This window comes from Onychostoma macrolepis, chromosome 07 (genome assembly GCF_012432095.1).
Source record: "Onychostoma macrolepis isolate SWU-2019 chromosome 07, ASM1243209v1, whole genome shotgun sequence".
NCBI lineage: Eukaryota > Metazoa > Chordata > Actinopteri > Cypriniformes > Cyprinidae > Onychostoma > Onychostoma macrolepis.
This window is the reverse complement of record NC_081161.1, coordinates 21,543,484-21,565,371: the sequence shown is the minus strand read 5'-3', so window position 1 is coordinate 21,565,371 and position 21,888 is coordinate 21,543,484. Positions and strand designations below refer to the sequence as shown.

Below are 21,888 nucleotides of genomic sequence, written 5' to 3'. Positions count from 1 at the left end.
TTAGGAAATGGTCTGCTGCTTATCGAGCCTCGGAATGATTTCAAATGATATTTTTTTTAATGTCGTTTTTTTTTTTTTTTAATACCGCAAAATAATGAAATGTTAAATCAAAATGTACTCTTACAAAGGTACATGAAAAGTGATACCCCCGCCCCTCCATACATTAAGCTCTGTATTCTTGCCTGAGAAGCCAGCTGTAATCTCTTTTGCTTGATGCCAGCAATGTGTATAACAGCAAGTGCACATTGGTTTCCCAGATTGCCACATTGGTTTCCCAGAATTCCTCTTGACACAGGGTCCTTGCATTTTGTGTCACTGCAGCATGTAACTCATCTAAGAGATCCTAGACTAAAAATACTTCAGAATCATAGACACTTATTTTTGCCTTTTTTGGGCACACACAAACACACACTGCAGTTATTAGATATCAGCTTTTAAAAGTTTTTATTTTTATTTAGATCATTATTCGAGATTTGCACTTCTAACAATATCAATTCTCACTTTGAATCACACATATTAAAGCAAATACTCTGATCTCTTTACACTTTCAGCATGACTGATGACTGGTTACATGAAGATGAATGATGTTTTGTTGTTTATAAACCAGCTGACAGTGCTGCATTTCAGAATCTTATTCTACTAAAACACACGTTTTCTTGGTATTATCTGATGGTAAACTGAAATACATCATCCCACAAGGTTTGTGCATTACAACTGCAATGTAGATACCAGTGGTGCAGACACTTTTATAATTTTGAGATCCCATCCAGTCCTACACTGTGAATTAACCATGACCTGGTCACTTTAAACTGTTAATTTATTAGTTTATGCATATTCAGATTTTGCACATGCGGAGGCCAATGACATGTGTGCCTTTGGCAGCATTTAATATTATGTTGATTCTTGCACATTTCATAATATTTACATAGTGAAATGCCCAATGAGTGGCACAAGCGTGCTTAGTTTAATCCCAAATTGAACGTGAATCTGGTCATGTTTTATTGTCTTGGTTGTTGTACATATCTTGGCAGTTTGGAAATGAAATGTCTGGTTAGTTGAATTTAACGATGAATATAACGTACCACTTAACACTACACAACTCTACCCTGAACCTAATTGATAGTGTTAACAAAAGCAAATGTGAGATGAAAACACATTTATTGAAGCATGTTCTATTTTAGCTTGCTTCTACAAGCACTCTGCATTACGAGTGCAATGCTGTACCAGGTGGGCTACTGAGCAAGTTTTCTGCATCAAAAAAAGCCAAACATATGGAGCTGGTTATGTGATGCAAAAGTCAAAATGTATTAGTCTACAAATCATGTACTATGCTAAAAGTGTTTTAAGGTCATATTGTGCAAAGAATCACAACAGTCTTTAATGACCAATGATCTGTCCCTGTTATCATAATTTGTGTGAAAAGGATTAAAAGTTGTTGTTGTTTTATGGCCACTAGTGTTTATTTTACCTGTATGGGAACTGCAATAAATTGTATGTATAGTTAAGTTTTTTTCCGCAAAAACGTATGTAGAGGTAGGTAAAAAGAGTCCTCAGAAATGTTTTAGTCTTGAATTGCTGTGGTTGAGGCCAGTGGTCTTGTGTGTCTAGTGATGGGGTCTGATACTGTCACTCCAACTGACAGTGCAACAGACCATGTTTGACATTACACTTATTCTTACTTCATTGGTAATACCTCTCTGCATGTTGTTTGGTTATCTCTGTGTTGTGCTTTATTAGACTGGGACAGATCGCATCAGGGATTTATCATCCTCAGTGTAAGTGAGAGTCTGAGGGCAAAAGTCACTGGCACATAATGCATCATCTCAATGTGTGCTGACTGTCTCCTGTGAAAAACAAACAAACAAATGAAACAGTCATGATCCCAGTGTCCTGTTCCAGTCCAGACACTTTCCTTTGTGTCCTTAGGAGGGGGTGGCTAATGTCCTGTGCAAATGATTAATGATTAAGACATGGCTTATGAACTGAACGCATTGTAAACCTTGCTCTGAAGTCTTTATCTACTGTAAGTCTTAGCGTTTCTTGTGTGGAAACAAACATTTCTGCCTTGGCTAGTCCATCGCCAAGATTATCATCTCACCATCTGTCCATCAACCACACATAAAGTTCTTATAAAAGCAAGAATCTTATGCATATTGTTTGATCACTTTTCACTGCATGCAAACAGCTCAGCAAAGCCATCAAAAGCCATCACTGTGATTCACCAAGTAGAACCTACATGTTTTTTTGTTTTTTTTATATATGATGCTTAAATATTGTGTGCATCGTGTATCTAGATAACATTTTATATCACCTTACATAAGCAAACTCACCACAGTTAAGTACTGGACCTACAGTATTAACGCCTCTAACCCCCCCATACACACACACTTTTTTTTATTACCACAAGTGTAATTTGACCTTTTGTCTCTCGGATTAAACATGCTTTAGTGATGGATATATCATCTATGTATGGACAATCTTCTTTGTAATGTACCATAATGTTTCTTTTTGATCTACAATGCACATAATCCCAGGGATACCAGCATTTAACGATCACCCAGAAGAGCTCCAGCTCAAACTGATGAAATACATAATGCTGGCCGTGACAGAAAGCTGTCAGAACACACGGTGCACTGAGATTTACTGAGCATAAGGCTGCACAGCTGCAGACTGGTCAGAGTGCCCATGATGACCCTTGTCTACTGCTTAAATTACCTACAGTGGGCACATGAGTGTCAAAACTGGACTATGAAACAGTAGAAGAAGGTTGCCTGTTCTGATGAAAAAACATGGCAGCAGGATGCACTATGGGAATAATATAGGCCAGTGGAGACAGTGTTATGCTCTTGGCATTGTTCTGCTGTGAAACCTTGGGACCTGGCATTCATGTAGATATTACTTTGACACATACCACCTACCACCTAAAAATTGTTGCAGACCTCATACACCCCTTCATGGCAATAGTGTTCCCTGATGGCAGTGGCCTCTTTCAGACGAATAATGCTCCATGCCACACTGCAAAAATAGTGCAGGAACAAGAGTTTATGGCATTGCTTTGGCCTCCAAATTCCCCAGATCTCAATCTGATTATGGGATGTGCTGGACCGATAAATACGATCCATGGAGGTCCAATCTCACAACACTAATGTATTGGTGCCAGACACCATAGGACAGGTTCAGAGGTCTTGCAGAGTCCATACCTCAATATATCAAAGCTATCTTGGCAGCATGAGGGGGGCCTACACAATATTAGGCAGGTGGTTTTAATGTTGTGGATGTTCAGTGTATAGCTCTACACTTGTATTATGTAATACAAAGTTCCCCTGAGCTATAAAGGAGCAAGTAAATATACAAGCATCCCTTTGCTTTGTCATTTTGATTGTTTCATTGATGGCCATAAAAAGTGCAAATAAATCAATCAATGAAAAAGCAATTATAATCACTATGTACTTTGTTATTGTCAGTTGTTGTGTCTAACATGAGAGAGTGCACTTGCATCAAATCTAGCATCCGCAGCGGGATCTTGCAGCCCATCTCTGATATTTTCTTCAGAAGTGGATTTTGGAAGGAATGAGGACAAGAAATAAGAGAGAGCTGTGTTAGTTTACTTGAATGAGGGATGATTTACAGCGGTGGGGAAAGCACTCAGGGCCTCGTCGGGTGTTGTGTAACACATACAAATGGCCATGTCAAACACTCATTAATTTGATTGGAGGAGAGACCTTCACCATGAAGAATAAAAGCCACCTGGCTCATTTAGTTTTAAAAAAGAAAAATGCTAATATTGTGGCGACTCGCTCACTGGATGCTCATTTTTACCTGTCGGATCCATTTATGTTTGTATAAACGGTTATTTATTCCATTGAAAGGAAGATGACTTTTCATTGTGCATGTTAAATTCAAAGTGAGTGAAAGTCAGTTACTTGCAGGCGATAAACACTATGAATGTCTGAGTCAGTGAGAGGCTTGTTTGTTATGTGATGCCTCGCAGGCTTCCATTAAGACAATAGAATGCAGTGTTTTAGAAAGGAACAATGCCTCTGCCATTCATCAGGAGATGTGTTTAGGTAGAGCGGAAGAGAGTGGAGCAGGGTTCAGTGAAGACCGCAGCAGAGAGTTAAGAGTTATTTGACAGGGTGACGTGCATTTGACTAATGAAATGAACCATGAGTTGTACGCCAGCTGTGCTCAGTTGGTGATGCTAGTGAGAGTAATGTGTTTTTCAGCTGGAATTGGGCCTATCCTATTGTGAAGAATACATTACAGTTCATGACACCCGTGGGACGCTGGAGTGTTTAGCCGAGACACTGCCGTCATGCAGCTGCCTGGTGTTAGTGCACTTGAATAAAACAAAAAATAAAGTGCCTTTGAAATGTAAAAACCGAAATAACTAGTTTCTTTTTTTAAAGAAACAACTTTTATTTCAACTGTGTTGGCAACATACCAATGTCTTTTTTTTTTCTTTTAAATTTTATAAATGAATGTCTTATCTTGACCACCATACTTTTAATAAAAATAAACATTATTAGAGGTGACTAACAACAACTATGGTAACATGTGCCTTATTTGATCAAAATATATAAGGTTGCATTATTATACATTATGAGACAAAAATGCTTGAGAACTCAGAATCAGATGTGAGGGAACTGAATACACAGTATTACACACAGTCTTATAGAAAGAACTGACATGAGAGAGCGCCTTCTTTCACATTAATGAAATGAAAAATGAGACAGCTGAACAATTCATGCAAAAAAAAAAAAAAAAAGGTTGATTAAATGATTAAAAAACAAAAAAACAAACAAAACAAAACAAATAAAAAAACAGTTGTTTATGTAAAGTTGTTTATGATTCAGTATCGGGTACTTTAATAAGAACAATGTTAAAATTAAAACTGTAGTGAAAAAAAAAAAAAAAAACAGAACAGAAATAATAATAAAAATAAAAATAATAAACAATAATAATAAATTAAGAGAGCCATGCATTTAGCAAGGCAAACACTAGTATTTGGAAACTGAATGCAGCGTTTATGGATGTCATTGTGTGTATGACACAGTTGTGAAGCTCTAATTCACATAGACTCCTTTTTAATTCTTTTTTTTTTTTTTTTCATCATGCTTCTTATAGAATCCATTTTACATCCAAATCTGGAGAGATCTTCTACACAAGTCCCAGAAAACAAAATGGCCTTCATTTTATTTTTCTGATATTTTTATTTTTTCCAAAGTCATATCCCATCCCTCACTGTGATGTGCCATAATGGTAGATATATTTATATATATTTATATATACGTAGTTATATTTTCCCTTTGTTCGTTTGGTACATAAAGTGAAATCACTGCGAGTTGTTTGGTTGTGGTCTCTTAGTAGGCAAACAGGAAGGGGAGGAGCTTATGCAGGATCAGCAGAGTGATGTAAAGGAGTGGCTCAGTGATTGCCATGGTTCCGGAACCTGCAAATGTCAGCGACAGCAGAGAGAGAGAGAGAGAGAGAGAGAGAGAGAGAGACAGAAATGCTTGTTAGATCACAGTGCACGCTAAAATAAAATAAATATCATCAGTTTTTGTTTTTTCAAACATTCATTTACCAAGAGCATTAGTATTCATTTGAAAAACAGAGCATTTTCATTGCTTTTAGTCTGAGGACATTTATTGCATCCAAATCTGATTCAGCATGTGAGCCATATTTCACATTATTAAAGCACTTCAAATGGCTCTTTCATAACGACTGCTTAGCAATTTTGCTCTTATCGCCTCATTCCTCCATCAAAGTTGACAATCTCACTTTACAAGAGCAAAACACAGTCAGCTCTGCTGGAGATGTTGAAAAAAATGGCAAACATGCAGAGAAGAGCCCTATAGGGGCCTCAATGTAGGCTACATGCCCTTGTGTGGAAGCTACATGACATTTCCTCTCTGTGACTGACAGAAAAACAGCAGCCCACGGGCCTTTTGAATTGCTAGCCAACAGCGGCACAGCAGAATACAGAAACAGATTGTGACAAGAACGCACTCACGAACACACAACAAACACAAGAAAATGCCAGAAGGATACATTTAGATCACACATCCCTCCAATATAGACATGTACGCACATAAACACACTGGTAATGATTCATTGCTTAACGGGGCTGCAGCGCCGCTGACTTTTAGAGTGTGAAGCGGCCGTCTGTTTTCTGCAGTTCTGATTTTCCCATGGCCATTTCTCATGATGCTCCTTTACTCTTTCTCTCCTGTCATCCCCGAGCAGATTAGCACGGCATGCCAGGCCGCCTCGTGACAGGAACAGCTAGCTAGCATGACGTAACACCAGCTCTAGGAGCATGTTTTACAGTGTGCTCCTGGAGCGTGTCCATATGTCTTAAGAAGCCACATTTATTTTGCTTCCTCTTTTCTATCATCATTATTGCAGAGGGAAGAGGATGGTGTTGTACTCGTGCATGGTTGGTTGAGTTGGCGGTGTGGTTCAATTTCATGATCTTTCTGTAAAGTCAAACATTACAGCAGGGCTTACTCTTGATTTGACACAAAGAAACATTCATCTTCTCCTCTTTATTCTTTTAGTATTTCTATCTGAATCACTGGAACATAATGTTAGCTCTTTTCCCACCAGAATGCCATTTTTAAGTTTCCAGGATGTTTGATCACATTCACAAATATTTCATGATCTCCAGAATATTTAGTTGTATGAATCTGAAAACAGTGAATATATCAAAAGAAAGAACAGAGCCATAATTTCAATAATTAAAAAAAAAGTGAATTTTGGAAAAATAATTCAAAGACTTCATCCAGATTGGGTTCAGAACAATAATCAGAGTCCAACTCCATCAGCTTGTGATGTGCGCTTTTGAAACACTGCATTGTGAAGCTTCAAAACCTTTGAACTTGTTTCGAACCAATGATTTGGAACATGTATCAAAATGCCAAAGTCACATGTTTTCAATCGTAACATTTTTAAACTTTTCTAAATTTCAGTGGTCTCAATGAACCTATGAAACAATGTCTATATGTGACCTTGGACCACAAAACCAGTCATAAGTGTCAATTTTTTAAATTTGAGATTTCTACACCTTCTGAAAGCTGAATAAATAAGGTTTTCATTGATGTATGATTTGTTAGGATCTGACAATATTTGGCCGAGATACAACTATATGAAAATCTGGAATCTGAGGGTGCAAAAAAATCAAAATATTGAGAAAATCACCATTAAAGTTGTCTAAATGAAGTTCTTAGCTATGCATATTACTAACCAAAAATTAAGATTTGATATATTTATGTTAGGAAATTCACTAAATATCTTCATGGAACATGATCTTTACTTAATATCCTAATGTTTTTCCACCTCCAGAGCTTACGCAGTCATATCACGTTAGCTTACTTGAGTGTAAACAACTTCTGTCCACTCCTATTTTACACAGATTTAACAGTGAAAACATGCATTGCTTGAATAACTTGTTAATGGTGGAGAAGCTTTGTGTAATAAATGACATCTGTGGTGTGTACAGAGTTAAAAACTGAAGCTATAGTGGGCATGAAACGTAGTATCTTTCAGAAATCGTCCTTCAAAATGTCACTCCACATGCAAAGAAAATCTCTTACCAAGGGACATGATAGATACACATGAGATTAGACTAAACAAGGGTAAGTGAATACACGAACAGACGTGCAAATCAGCTAAAATGGCAAAGTCATGACCCTTACTGCTGTGGAAATAATTACAGTCAACATCGACGCAGAGGGCTTCTGTGTCCAGCTCATTACTCACATGCCATCAGTAATCTCCTCCTCTTCCTCATTTAACCCTCTAGAAAAGGACGTTAATCCGTCTGTTCGCTTAATAACATATTTAATGAACACACCCCAGTGATCAGGGTCAGTGCCACTTTTAATAATATTTTATAACCTTTCAGGGATTATGGTTCTCATACAGCGTGTAGAAGGACATATTATAATGGGAAAGGTAAATCGCATCCCCTCAAAAACCCATGTTGTTTGTTTAATAATCCATGCTGGTTCAATAAGGGCAAGTTATCTGAATCATTTAGTTCTGCTAAATTGAATTTTAAGGATATTTAAGTAATATGCGAATTTAGGCACGTCCTTGGTAGAATGACTGCATGCAGAATATTTAGACTCTAGCATTAATTTCTGGGTCATTTGTTCCCATTGCCCATTTTCTCACTCTTTTAACTATATGCTACATGAAGCATCCTGCCTCAGGTCTTGCCACAACCTTGAGATTACATTTTCATGTGGACTAGTCACTGTAAGAAGCAGAACTTTTTTAACTGGCCTTGTTCTTAAATGTATTGGCTCACAGCGATACTCACTTGTGTCCAGCCCTCGGGCCAAGCACAAATGACCTGACATTCTCCATTAGCTTCTCCTGATGCAATGCAGGGTACATGGTTATCTTAATGATGGCAAACCATCCTGATCCATGTGCAGCCCACTTCTGAATCATTTTATATTGGTAGTGATATCGGTATTATAACTGCAGTGTTCTTGCCGCATTACGGAATTTTTGAAAATAAGTCACATGTTACATTTTGCTTTTATCAATTGTTTTCTCTCCCTTCTGATCTCAGTAGGTGTTCTTACGCGGAGCTATAATGGCCCTTGAGGGCCCACTGGGAGATCAGAAGCAATGGACTCTAAAGATGAAGGATTAGAGGGTTACTGTGTGATCATATCTGTTGAGCTGAGGCCGTGTTCCTCTCCCTCTAAGGGATAATAGAGTTTCAGCAGCACACTCTACACACCTTAAAATCCGATTGACTATGGATTGTCGAAACCGTGCTTTATAAGCTACAGGCATACATTTGGCTGCCCCAGCATGCCTGTGAATGCAGAGGCTGATATAGTAAATCAATGACACCTGCAAATGATTTTTCATTTCAAGAGCTTAAGATGCTGATGGATCTATAATGAGTTATAAAATCAAAACCGTGGTCCGGACTGGCAGTGCAATTATGACATCTTCACATACAGTAAGCCTACAAATATATGAAAAAAAGAGATAGCTTAAAAGAAAAGGAGGGTGACACTCATTCCCTCCAGACAAGAGCAAAGCTTCAGCAAACAAGAAGATTTAAGCCTGAATGACTGAAAAAGAGGGATTATTGATCACACTAAGCCAACACACTCAGTATACATACTGATAATTAACCGTTTTTTGTCATTTCACATTTATGAAAATACTTCCAAACAATATGTTTTTCCTCAAATGTTACACCATATGATTTATGTTTTGGCAGCAGCTATTTAAATTATTTACATTTATTCATTTACATGCAGTATGATAAGGCAACAAACAATAAAAAGTATCTCTTCCCCTTTAAACAGAGTTTTTGTTTTTAAAATAAAAAGCAACATTTTCAGACAATTTCTTGGGTTCTATTTCTGTGATGTAGCTCCAGCATTTTCCATGATCTGATAACAAGTGGTCAGTACTAAATGGGGTCTTTTGTGATCAGATCATTGAAACCACATAGTCAAAAATGCATGTGACCACATTGCATTTGTAGAGGAAATGCTCATCCATCCTGATGCATCCCAGATCACAGTGAAACACTGCTTATTGTCTAAAAGTGCAGTCATATTTACTGCTGTATTGCAACTTTTGTGGCCAAAATCCAATCATTCAGTAGGAATCCACACAATTACAAATACTAGCAAAATATTCCACTATGCAAATTATGCAACAAGTTAAATCAGAAAACAGCTTGGTTTGAAAATGACTTCTGTGTGAACTGTGCTTTACAGATCGCTACACTATTGGCAACAGACAGTGGACCTTTTTTGCCATGAAATTTCATTAGTTTTACCCCAGCTCAACACACGAGTGTTTTGGGACGTTTTGTGACAAAGCCAACCAAAACAAAGTGAGCCAAAACAAGTCATGTAACATGGGTTTGTTCATTCAATACTATTTGCCACACTCAACGCTCCCATGAAAGCAATATAGAGTGTGATGGAATAAGAGGGGAGTGTCTCGATGAAATCCAAACTGGTCATAGGAGACCAGATGGAAGCAGTAATGCATCTCGGCTGATCACTTGTGTTTGGCTCATCTAAAACAAATCTTAGCACTAGGTGGAAACAGGGCCTGAAAGAAGGCACAACCAGAAATAACTTTATTTTAAGGTGTCCTTGTTACAGTGTAATTATACATTTAAGTACTGAATAATATTAATTAACTACATGTACTTAATAAATAGTTAGGGTTAGGATTAGGGATTGGTTTAGGAGTGCTTGCATGCAATTATGCATAATTTATTGCTATTATAATAGTAAGTACATGTAACGTGTAACAAGGACACCTTAAAATAAAGTGTTACCCAAATTGCTTCCATTGAAATCTATTTACGTTACACCTGGTTAGTACATGGTGTAAGTGTAAAACAAGGTAAGATGCTAGTATTTACAGTATTAAATAGCGGCAGATACTACAGCAAATAGCATCTTGTTTACTCTATGTGCAAATACACTCTCAACAGAAGTAACATGCTGTTTGTCTTAAGGGATTGTCTAAGTTATTATGGGCAGAGTTACTGAAAACACTCTTTGCCAACAAGATTGGCTACTATACTTGAAATACTGCCATTTTTGGTGTTAATTGTTCCCTTAATTCGACGTCCTTAATGTAAATGAAATGAATTAATTAACAAACTGTGTCTCTGTCAAGTTTAAGTTCAAACTGTGGACACACCGCATTGACTGAAATAGCTGACAATGAGTCATGAAGCTGTCTTATTTTTCTCTGGATTGTCCATTTATTCTGTCACCTCCCATTTTTAAACCTATTTCTACACCGATTTTAGCCAGCTACCATATATCTATTATTCATGCTCTAATGCTTTATGTTCAGGCTTGCCTTCATCTCTCTCTCTTTTTTGCTCTCTCGCTGTCTATTTGAGTCATGTAGCCAAACAAAAGCTAGATTGAGACAATGTTCCCCTTGATTTCCCTAGTGGAGTCAGCAGGTACACAACTAAGCACAGTGTCCCAACATGACAGAAGCAGAGATGAAACAATTAACACTCGCCTAAGAGTGCTGAAGTGCTTTCCACACAGTGACAATGCACAAACACATCCAGTTAAAAAAATGTCTGCGGTGGGGGGTCTGCAGCTGGATGAGGCTCATCAGTTTAATGTGAAAGCTGTCCAGCAGCACTAAACACTAGGCTTCTCCCTTCAAACATGCAATCAGCCCACCACCACAACCCCCTGTGCTTGCTCTCAAGGGGGAACGCAATTTGATAACAGGTGTTTCAAGTTTGCAAAATGTGTGGGAGGCAAAAATGTGCTTGAAAGGTAAGTAAAACTGAACCAGGAGTGTCACATGTGTGTTCTGTATAATTATAATGCACGCAAAATAACCAGATTGATGTTTGAGCGCATTAGATGAAAAGCAAACGCTGAGTTCTGAGAAAACACACACAAAAACCAGAGACTAGATTAAAACAGCTGTGCGGCTGGAGTGATATAAACTTATCAAGGGTGCCAAGGTCAACAGAGGTGGCATGATGCATTGTGGGTAGAGATTGCATAAGCCAGTTTGTGCTTCTATTCTTATTGTATTTCTTTCCCTCTTTTTCAAACTATTTAGTCTTGCTCCAAAAAAGATATGAAAACTTTTTGGTTTGTTTGTTTCACAGAAGAGAAGTAAGTCATACAGTTTGCAAACATGAGGGTGAATAATTTGGATGAACTAACTATTTTAAATTTTCCTGCTAAATCTTTGTATAAGTATTTTAATGTCGATTTAACCTAAAGGCAACCACAACGCTTAATTATACAATCAGGAAGCAGTGGTATTAATATGAAATGAGTTTCTGAATTAATTAAACAAACAGTATGCTGAGACAATGTCTTATTCCAGTAAGCATTACCACAAATGGCATTTAATTATAGAGCACGTCTGCAAAAACACACATTTTAATGCTTGAAGCTCTCATGAGAAGGCGATCAGACATGAACTGTTCCTCAGAGAACTGCGTTTTTTTGTTCTTGAGCTCGGTGGGCATTTGATGGGCCATTTTCAACAGCACAATGAGTTAATCTGCTCTTTCCAGTAAGGACAGACATGCCACCCAGCCCTGCTGGGAAAAATAACAAATAAAAGAAGTCAAAGCAGCAAAAGGCAATTCGATGCACCTGACAGCATGTAGAAGGCCAAGCTTATCAGCTCCCGCCCGTGGCATTCCTTTAATATTAATTGTTTCTGCCACTCAATGAGATGACATTGTGGAAAAGTGACAGATGCATGTTTCCAAAAGAGGAGGTATGCGTGTATGACAGAGAAAGACAGTGAGCGCGAGCAGCGAGGGGTGAATTTTCTTTCTCTCCCCAAAAGCTGATAGTGTGGTCAGAACTGAAAGGTGTAATCCTTCAAATGTGGCAGATGACTCTCTAACCTTCTCACTTCAATGACAAAAACAGAGCTCCTAACCAAAAGAGGAAAAAGACAAATTTGAGATCTTTCTGTCAATGTTAAATGTGCTCAAGCATTTACTGACACATGACAGAGTGACTAGCGTTGGTTCACAGGTTAATTTGAATCAATCTGCCTGACCCTGTAAAAATCCCTCGTATTCAGAAGTGTAATCTAAAATCTTAGCAATTAATATCAAATAAGGGAGAAACTTGCACTGAAGATTTTAAACCATGGCTTGAATTTCCTAACAAAGGTAAATAACCAAATTATACAATGACATTCTCCTCTTTTTTTTTTTTTTTTTTTAATAAATATGCTTAATTAATGATTAAGTGTTACAAGCCAAAAGTTAATCTATTCTAAAGAGAGAACAATAAAGCATGGGGCGGCAGAATTACTATAGAAAGAGAAATAAAGCTTGGAATGCAATACCGTGGAGGATCAGAGCACTGGCCCTCTTAATGTCCGACATGCTCGCCAAATGGCTGCCTCCATGTCTGGCTGCACTAAAGATAGGGTTGGCTGAGCATGTTGGCACACATACAGTCGCTCCCACATGCACACACAAACATGGATGTATATATATATATATATATACACAGGGATGTCATGGTCCAAAAACAGCTTGTGCCACAGTTTCATATGATCAAATGCATCATGCTGCTTAAGCTTCTTTATCAAGAAATATTGCATTAAAAAAGCTAAATTTACTTAATAAAATAAACATTTGACATTTTTATGTTGTTTGCACAGGAAATTTGTTGAAGCCTGTTTAAAAGTTTGTTGAAGCCTGTTTATACTATGGAAGTCAATGCCTACCGTCAACTGTTTGGTTACCCACATTCTTCAAAATATCTTATTTTGTGCTCAACAGAAAAATAAAACTCATGTGGGTTTGTAACAATTCAAATGTGATTAAATTACGACATATTTTTTTTGGGTGAACTATTACTTTAAAGGCATCACAGAGGACTGTGAAAATACTGTATTTCAGTGGAACTTGGTCTATCTATTTTCTTTCTTCCATTTTGTGTTTTAATGTTAAATGTGGTTATTCATGTTCATTGTCAATTGTGACCCTGGACCACAAAACCAGTCATAAAGGTCAATTTTGTGAAATTGAAACACCTGAAAGCAGAGTAAACTATTTCAAATGTCAAAAAAATAAAAAATAAATAAATAAATAAAATTGAAATAAAATGCTGTTGTTTTTTTTTCATGTTAAACCCTAATAGAGGTTAAGATATTGTAAGACCAGGCAGATATAGGAATACAAAAACAATATTAATAAATAAGATATAAAATTATATTAATAATACTTGCATTAATAATATAAATGTACTAATAATGATGAAAATAATCCATTGTTAAAAAGGTTACTTATAACACTATAATAAATTCTGTATAGTACTTTTAAACATGTTTTTTTATGGTACCTTATGAAAATCAATTTAGCACTATTGTTACAAATGCTTTAGAAACTTAAAAACAAAAGTAAATAAATGTTACACATAATAGGATTACTTTCCTGATCAGGCCTGTCAAACATAAATATTTTGTTATGAGAATCCAAAATCTAACAAAGTGTTAGTTCACGCCAAAATGAAAATTCTGTCATTAATTACTCACCCTCATGTTGTTCCAAACCCATAAGACCTTTGTTCCTCTTAGGAACACAAATTAATATATTTTTGATCAAATCTGAGAGCTCTCTGACTCTCCATAGACAGCAATGCAACTGCAGTGTTCCCAGGTCCAGAAACGTAGGACATCGGTAATAATTTTACGAAGTTACGAGAAAACTTTTTGTGCGCAAAGAAAACAATAATAACATACTGTTGCATCAGCGTTGTTTACGTTCAGCATGCGCACGCTGTCTACTGAACGTAAACAACGCTGATAACATTGATTCCGTTCTGGGGTACTCTCCAAAATGGTGGAAGACGGTAATTCGGGGAGAAGAATTGTTGAATAAATTATGTTATTATTGTTTTCTTTGCGCACAAAAAGTATTCTCGTAGCTTCATAAAATTACATTTGAAACACTGATGTGACATGGACTATTTTACCGATGTCCTTGCTATGTTTCTGCACCTGGGAACGTTGTAGTTGTATTGCTGTCTACGGAGGGCCAGAGAGCTCTCAGATTTGATCAAAAATATCTTAATTTGTGTTGCGAAGATGAGCGAAGGTCTTTCAGGTTTGGAACAACATGAGGGTGAGTAATTAATGACAGAATTTTCATTTTTGGGTGATCTAACCCTTTAATATTCTCATGAAAAGTGAACTGTTACAGTTCTACAACAGGATGCTATCTGTTCTTGCTCATCCCTGAAGTCCTAGAACACAACTGTTGACAGGGGTCTCTCATGAGACTTCACTCTAGTTGTAGTCCACTATAACTGTAAACATCACTGTATCAGTCTATAGTCCACAGTGTTTAGAAGTCACTGCAGGGTAATGCATCCCTGCCACAAACAAACTCCTCTGGCTCAGCTAGAGACTTCATGTAATCGCCCTCCGTTGTCTGCAGGAATCACTCCTGCAGTGACAGAAGCAAGAGTCAGAACACACCAAACCCTCTAAATCCCCAATGAAGCCCCCAATAAATAGAGGCCCTGACCTCAAGGCAAGAGTTAAAGAGACAAGGTGATATCTTGATAACCTCTCTGTCACACTGCACCGTGGTCATAAAGAGACAAAAAGGGTCGAGACTGATGCGCAGAGGATGGACAGATCGCAATGACACTTCCTGCTTAAGACAGACATGGTGCCACCAGCAGCTTTTATCTCTTGCATTTTCACTCACAGAGAATAGAGTATACGATAGATAAAGCATCTCACACACACACACAAACACACAATTTTCAACTGCCTACTGAGCAGACAGAGGTTTGATATGGCACGGTGACAAATTAAACCTTGCAGCAAATGTGATTATTCTGAGATGTGCTTCACCGAATAGTGTGTATGCATCAAAACAACAGCCTACATTGTGGCAAATGTCCTCACTGTGATAGCAAAAGCTGAAATCACCAATCCTCAGGGGTGCAGCCAACTGTGACCCATGAGGAAAACAGCTTAATAAACATACTAAATAATGTCTTAATGAAAATCTATAAATGCAGTGTTCCAGGAGGGTTAGGCTTAGGGATAAAGAAATAAAATATCATTAGCTCACTATAAAAAAAAAAAAAAAAGTCGATGGAAAGTTCCACTGTGATAGAAAAGCAATAAAGGTTTTGCCTGCTCCAAATATCCTCACAGGAATAATAAAATCTGAAAGTGCCTACATTGTGGAGGCCAGCCTATGGTCCATATGCAAAAAAAAAACAGCCTAATAAACATACCAGTAAATGGATTAGTGAAATTAAGCTTGGGTGAGGTTTAGCAACAGGGCAACAAAAATGAATAGCCTACTCCCATTACACACACATGCATTTTTGGAAACGCAGACAGCTCTCTCAGAAGGTATGTCAAAAGCAAAATCTACTCACTTGTATCAAGGGGATAATATTAGAATGAAATGCCTAGACTGTACATATCAGTAATTTTATAAACATCAGTGTTCTGCATTGTGAGTGCATCTACAGTGCACACCAAGAACGTTTTCAGACGTATTCAGCTAAGTCCTGGCTTCAAACATTAATTCCATTAAAACACACACACACAATCAAACATTGAACGCCTGTTTATTTTTCCTCTCTAGAACGCTCGGTGTCGCTGTTGCACTGTGACTCACCGGATCCGTGCTGTTGTCTCAGGATAGATGAATTGCCCGGCCGAGGAGAAGCTGACGACTTGTCTGCAGAGCCCGTCGTAGTCGTTGAAGGGGGAGCGGGTCCTATTCCAACCGGCGGAGGCATGCGGGGTTTTCCCTGACCCTGGCCCGGCTCAGAAGTGGCCCGTCCACCCGTCGCTGTGTTGCTGTTTCTCAGTGGCCATCGGTTCTGGATGTGAGACACGGCCTCCTCGGCCAGCATTCCCTCGCGCGGCGTCACGCGCAGAGTGGCCTGCACCTTGTATTCCTGAGTCTCATCAGAGTACAAGTCCACAACCCGACACTCATACACTCCCTCGTCCTCCTTCCGCACACCCGATAGGCTGAGCTTGTGGGAAATAGCGTTGCCCTGGACCCTCACCGTCTGTTCACGAAGAGACAAAAATAACGTCACAACAGGTTTTGTGGACATAATAGTTTTGACAGCCCAGTCTCATTAGCCCTTTTGTTTTCTGTATTATTTACTACTAAACAAAAACAAGTTGCTACTTTTAGTAATCAAATTAGCAGGCCTACTAAATTTTCATCTGTAGCCAAATAGATCTTTTCGAACTTGCGTTCGCCTGGGGAGGTCACCATAGCAACAGTACGCCCTAGAACTTTGCTTTAGGAACAGTTTCGAACGCTTCATTGGCGAAACATAAGTAGCCGACTGTGATTGTTTATCACTTTATTCATTACAGATTCACATCTCACGCAGGCTGTAGTCTATCAAAAGCAGTAGTCGTGCGCAGTAAGATTTGAGTGAATCCAACTTCACAAGAATGAGTCCCAATTACTTATGTAACTATTTTTATTTATTTATTTATTTTTAAATAGTTGACCCCTCTGAAAACCATTCTAAAAGCTACATAATGTAGCAGTAACTGAAAGTTTTTAAAATGTGTTATTACTAGCTGAAATTTCTATGAACACAAACATTTAGACTGCGGACAACTGCAAATACGTCAGATGTATTAGCTATTATTTATTTATTTATCTATCTGTTTATTTATTTATTTTTTGACCTTTATAAAAACGAAAGCACGTTTCCTCCTCATGAAATTCCTCCTCAAAAATGGCAGCTGAACTATCTACAGATCTGTGTGCACCCATTGAGCAGTATAGAGGAAGAAATGTGACAATAGCGTTCTTTCATCAATAATTAATTATTTTTATTCATTCATATTTTCGTGTCTTTCTTCAAGCGAGATTCTGATTCTACTAAACATTACAAAATGTTATGATCAAAAATACGGTTAGTGTAATACGTAATGTGATACTCACGCTTATTTTCGTGGCGTCCCGGTGGGCAACCTGTAAAAGATCACATCAAAACAACATGAATAGCCAGCATGAGTAGTTTAATTAGACTACTCATGTCACAATATCACTGTACAACTTTTATTGACGCTTGAACGACCTTACAAGTAATAATAAACGAGAGGGCCATTCATTTGGAGTAGCACCATGGACAGCGACAGGTACCTCTGATGCTGTTTTGCGGTATCTTTCATATGGCTATGGCAGGATTCATATTACTGGTTCAACAGACATCTAGTGTTTCATATGTCACTCTCAATACAGGAGACCTTCAGGTCCATTGACAAAAGCAGAGATGCAAAGGTAGACTTTATTTTGGTTTGGTTTGTCAGTCAGAAATTGACAGTTATGATATTGTCTGTTGTATAAGGAACCATCTCAGGGCTTGGTAAACACCTTGTGACATTGATTTACTTATTATTTATTTATTTAGTATAATTAAGCATGACATCACACTCCTATTCTTCTTCTGAATGCCCACCCATCAAGACACACAACCCAACTTGATTCAACGAAATAAATGAATAATTAATCGCCTAAGTTGCGTTTAATTGAGATCGTACATCACAGGGGATCCAACTGGACGCATCTGGACACGTGAAGCCTGCCACATCCCACTGCGGCCGTCAAACAGCACTGCTGGTGCGACTCCAATAAGAACTTGAAAGGAAAATAGTGTTCAAGCGGCTTTGAGAACAACGAAAGCTCCTTTACCTTGGCTCTGTTGGCCGGAGCGCTAATTTGCAGTTCGTGAGCGAGCTCTTTAGGGGCCGCTTCCTTGAGGTACCACCACTGAATCTCCAGAGAGAACGGCGAGACTCCGACGGCTCGAAAAGCGCACGGCATCTCTATGTCCTCGCCCTCACCGACACTCACATCTTTGGGCACTTCAGTAAATGTGGCTTATGAGGAAAACACATCAACAGCAGATAGTGCGGTTAAAAGAAACCCCTCAAATAGATTCACTAAGGCCAATATTTAAGATGACACACATCTATCTTTTGTGTTTTAAAAGCTTTGTTATAAACTGTATTTAGCTTTAGTAGCCTGTAATAGTACGGTTCAGATAGGGGTATGTTCAATTCTCCACACGTAATCATAACAATTTATCACTTTCACTACATGCATTTAATAACAGGTTTAATGTGCATCCATATGGCATGAAAAACAAAACAATGAAACTTAAACGAGTACAATGCAGTAATTTCACATGAGTTAAAAAAAGAGGAAAACTAGCAGAATCGCAACAGACTGCTCGTACTGAGTAAATACGCAACAAGGGAGAGACGGAAATCTGTTCAAGTTTACTCACCATTTACACAGAATAGCAGGGGCGCATTCAGAATGAAATAATAAAGGACGCTGTGGAGTCCCCGTTTTTCCATGTCATAAATAAGGTGGTCAGATTGGAGAACGAGTGGAAGCGGTCATTTGACCTGGAGAAACAGGTTTTATTTCATTGGCATCTCCATAACATCGTCTCGTCCGGGTTTCTTCTATTTAATATATAGTTTCTTCCTCGAAATGTAGAATACAAGCACTGGAATCTCCAAATAAGATACTCCAAAACGATGCTGCGTCAGTCAAACAAAATGTAAAATCCAATGTTGCGGACTAGAAAACCCCCTTTCTGTTGGGAAAACTGTGTGTGAAAAGTGTTATTCTCTTGAGTAAGTATCCTTTGCCCCTAAAGAATCCTCTGTTCCACCATTTGCTTCTTATCAAGATAAAACTTGCTTTCAACAGTAGAAAATCTGCTCACTTTGGTCTCCATAAAAAGAGAAAAAATCCGTGATTCGTTTCCACCACCCATCACAAAACAATCCTGTGTCTAAACCCGCGAACCAAAAAACAAAAAACTAAAAAAAAACCAACGTCGGAGGACAAGAGATTCCCTCGTCGTTTTTAAGGAGCAGTTAAGCACCTAAACGAAGAAGCGGCATCAGTGGATCGTTCCAGCTCGCGCCACCGGAACCCTCTGCTTTGTGTGTGAGCGCGTGAGCAGCGAGGAGGCGCTTTGGCATTTCCAGACCACTGACAGACTGACGGGGTTTGGGAGCAAACTAACCGTCTCTGTCTCTCAAATCAGCATACGGCTCGACCAATAAGAGGAAAACCGTACCAGCGGACGTACAAAGCACATCACTGAAAATAAGAGCAACTGTGAGAGCAACAAGCGACCATTAAAGTAGCTGGCGTTGTGTCATGACCAGAAGTATTTCATTTTAATATGAAAGTCTGATACCTCAGATTAGGCGGTCACTCTTAATCTCTTTCTGTCCCATCATTTGCCTCTGGTAATAATACCATCGAGGTAATCTGTCTTTCTTCTCCTCCCAGCTGGAAAATTAAGCTGGTAACTATTTTGGAACATGCTGGTTTCTAGTTGGAGATGGTCATTAGTTAGAGCATTGTGGTAGACCATCTTGGATCAGGAACACACAAGCTACCATTTGGTCCAACTGATTTTGGAGACATGGTCAACCATCCAACGACCTGCTAGCACCAGCTAATGACCATATTAAAGCAGAAGCCATTACCACAGTATGTTCCAAAAAAAAAAATGTATTTTCCATAGGGCTGTCAGTCAGTCAAAATAAATATCTGCACACCTCCTTAGCCTGTACTTCACAGGATTCCAGGAAGAAGGGGTTCAGTCTTCAGCCTTTTCAGCTCTTATTCTATAAATATGAACAAAATTATAGTGGTTATTATTAGTGTTCAGTGCTTAGAGAGATTCTGCATAAGCAGGGATACTGCAGGTGTCTGCTGGTCTCGGTTTATCTAGAGAGCAAAGCGGGTCAGCGGCCGATATAAATAAACACAGTTTAATCATGGAAAATTAGACAAACACAAAATAGCTTGGAAGCTATAAAAGATAAATAAAAAAAAAAAAAATGGCCAAATATCAGGTAATATAATGATATAGTTACAGTTTCTACACATTTCTATTAGATTTTTGTAAATTTGCCATGAATTTTGACTTTCACTAATGAAGAGAATATAGATCAATTATTTATAAACCAGTTCTCTGAAACAGCTCAAAGGTGCATCTCATGAATCTTCAATTGGAAAGTATATATAGACAGAGGACAACACAAGAGTTACAAATTCTGACAGCTGATGAACATCCAGAAAACAATCAGGGTCAACAGCCGAGAGGAAGAAGAGGAGTAAGGATGCATGATGGAAGGATACAGAGGCAAAACAGAGGAAGAGGCCAAGGACAGAGGCACATATCTATTGTGGACTATGTTGTCAATCAAGGCCTTACAATGGCTGAAGGGTGCAGCTAAATATTGGGAGATCGACCATATCCTCAATAATTCAAACAATTTTAAACAGTCTCTTTCAGTCAATATCCCACATTCAGTAATGTGTAAATTTGTATTTTTGAAATGGATATATGGCATACATAAGAAGTGCAGCCTTCTGCATTTCAATACAGAAACTGTCATCCAAACTCTTGTCATAGTTTACATCAGGTAATACTAACAGAGAGCACTGTTATATTGACAACATGACTAAGCATTTTGACTATCTTGTTTGTGAACAATGACACAAGGACTTTTCATTCTACCTTTATAAGTCAAATACAAACATATTCATTCACATGGAATTGAAGGATATGTCACCATATCTGACCACTAATCCAGCATTGTCCCTGGAGTCCCAGGCTTGTGCAGCAGAGTGCTTCTCTGGCTGAATCCTAAAACAGCCCTCCCTCCCAGCTGCCTGCCTGCCAATAATGTAGCACTTGTTCACCCCTACACTCCCATTAGCACTTCACCAACACAGAAAAGGAAGAGAGAAACTGAGAGAGACAGAGCGAGAGAGAGAGTTAAAGGGAGAAATGGGGCGAGGGCACTATTGAAATTAGGCCTTTGCCCATTATTGATGTATTGGTGCTCAAGAGATGGTGAGAAAGAAAATGTAAGTGTGCTCAGTGTGGTTGAAAAACAAGATGAGAAAGTATACGAGATTGAGAGGGAGAAACCGAGAGAATGTAAGAGGCTGAGTATCAGACAGAGAGGGATTGAACAGTAAGCTGTCCTTCTGCTGTAGGAAGATACTCATCAGTCAAGTACTTCAACATTTCCCAATATATTTGATAAGAGAGTCAGATCTCCATTGTTAACCCATGCAGCATTTTGTTTTCCTTGCCCTGTACATTCCATAATATCGCTCTCCTCGTTTTTGTATTTTTGTAAAGATGGTCAGCTGCTTGTGCATGACAACAAGACTAGCGCCATTGTTTACCTTTCGATTCACAATCCAAACCTTTACACAGCATAATGCTTTCGCTGAATGCACTCCGTCTCGGTATGTATGTCCACAAACAAACACTCATGATGAGCTCAGAGTGC

The 21,888-nt window shown here is 38.4% G+C and overlaps 1 protein-coding gene across 1 annotated transcript; it reads right to left on the bottom strand.

Moving 5' to 3' along the window:
- Nucleotides 1-383: 383 nt before the first annotated feature.
- Nucleotides 384-19,682, bottom strand: vstm2b (V-set and transmembrane domain containing 2B). The gene is made up of 5 exons (XM_058780650.1): nt 18,834-19,682; nt 18,236-18,423; nt 17,486-17,515; nt 16,181-16,583; nt 384-5,452 (listed from the first exon to the last, which is right to left on the bottom strand). The coding sequence occupies exons 1-5, from the start codon at nt 18,904-18,906 to the stop codon at nt 5,364-5,366; spliced, it is 783 nt and encodes a 260-aa protein (XP_058636633.1). The 5' UTR covers nt 18,907-19,682; the 3' UTR covers nt 384-5,363.
- Between the last annotated feature and the right edge of the window lie 2,206 nt (nt 19,683-21,888).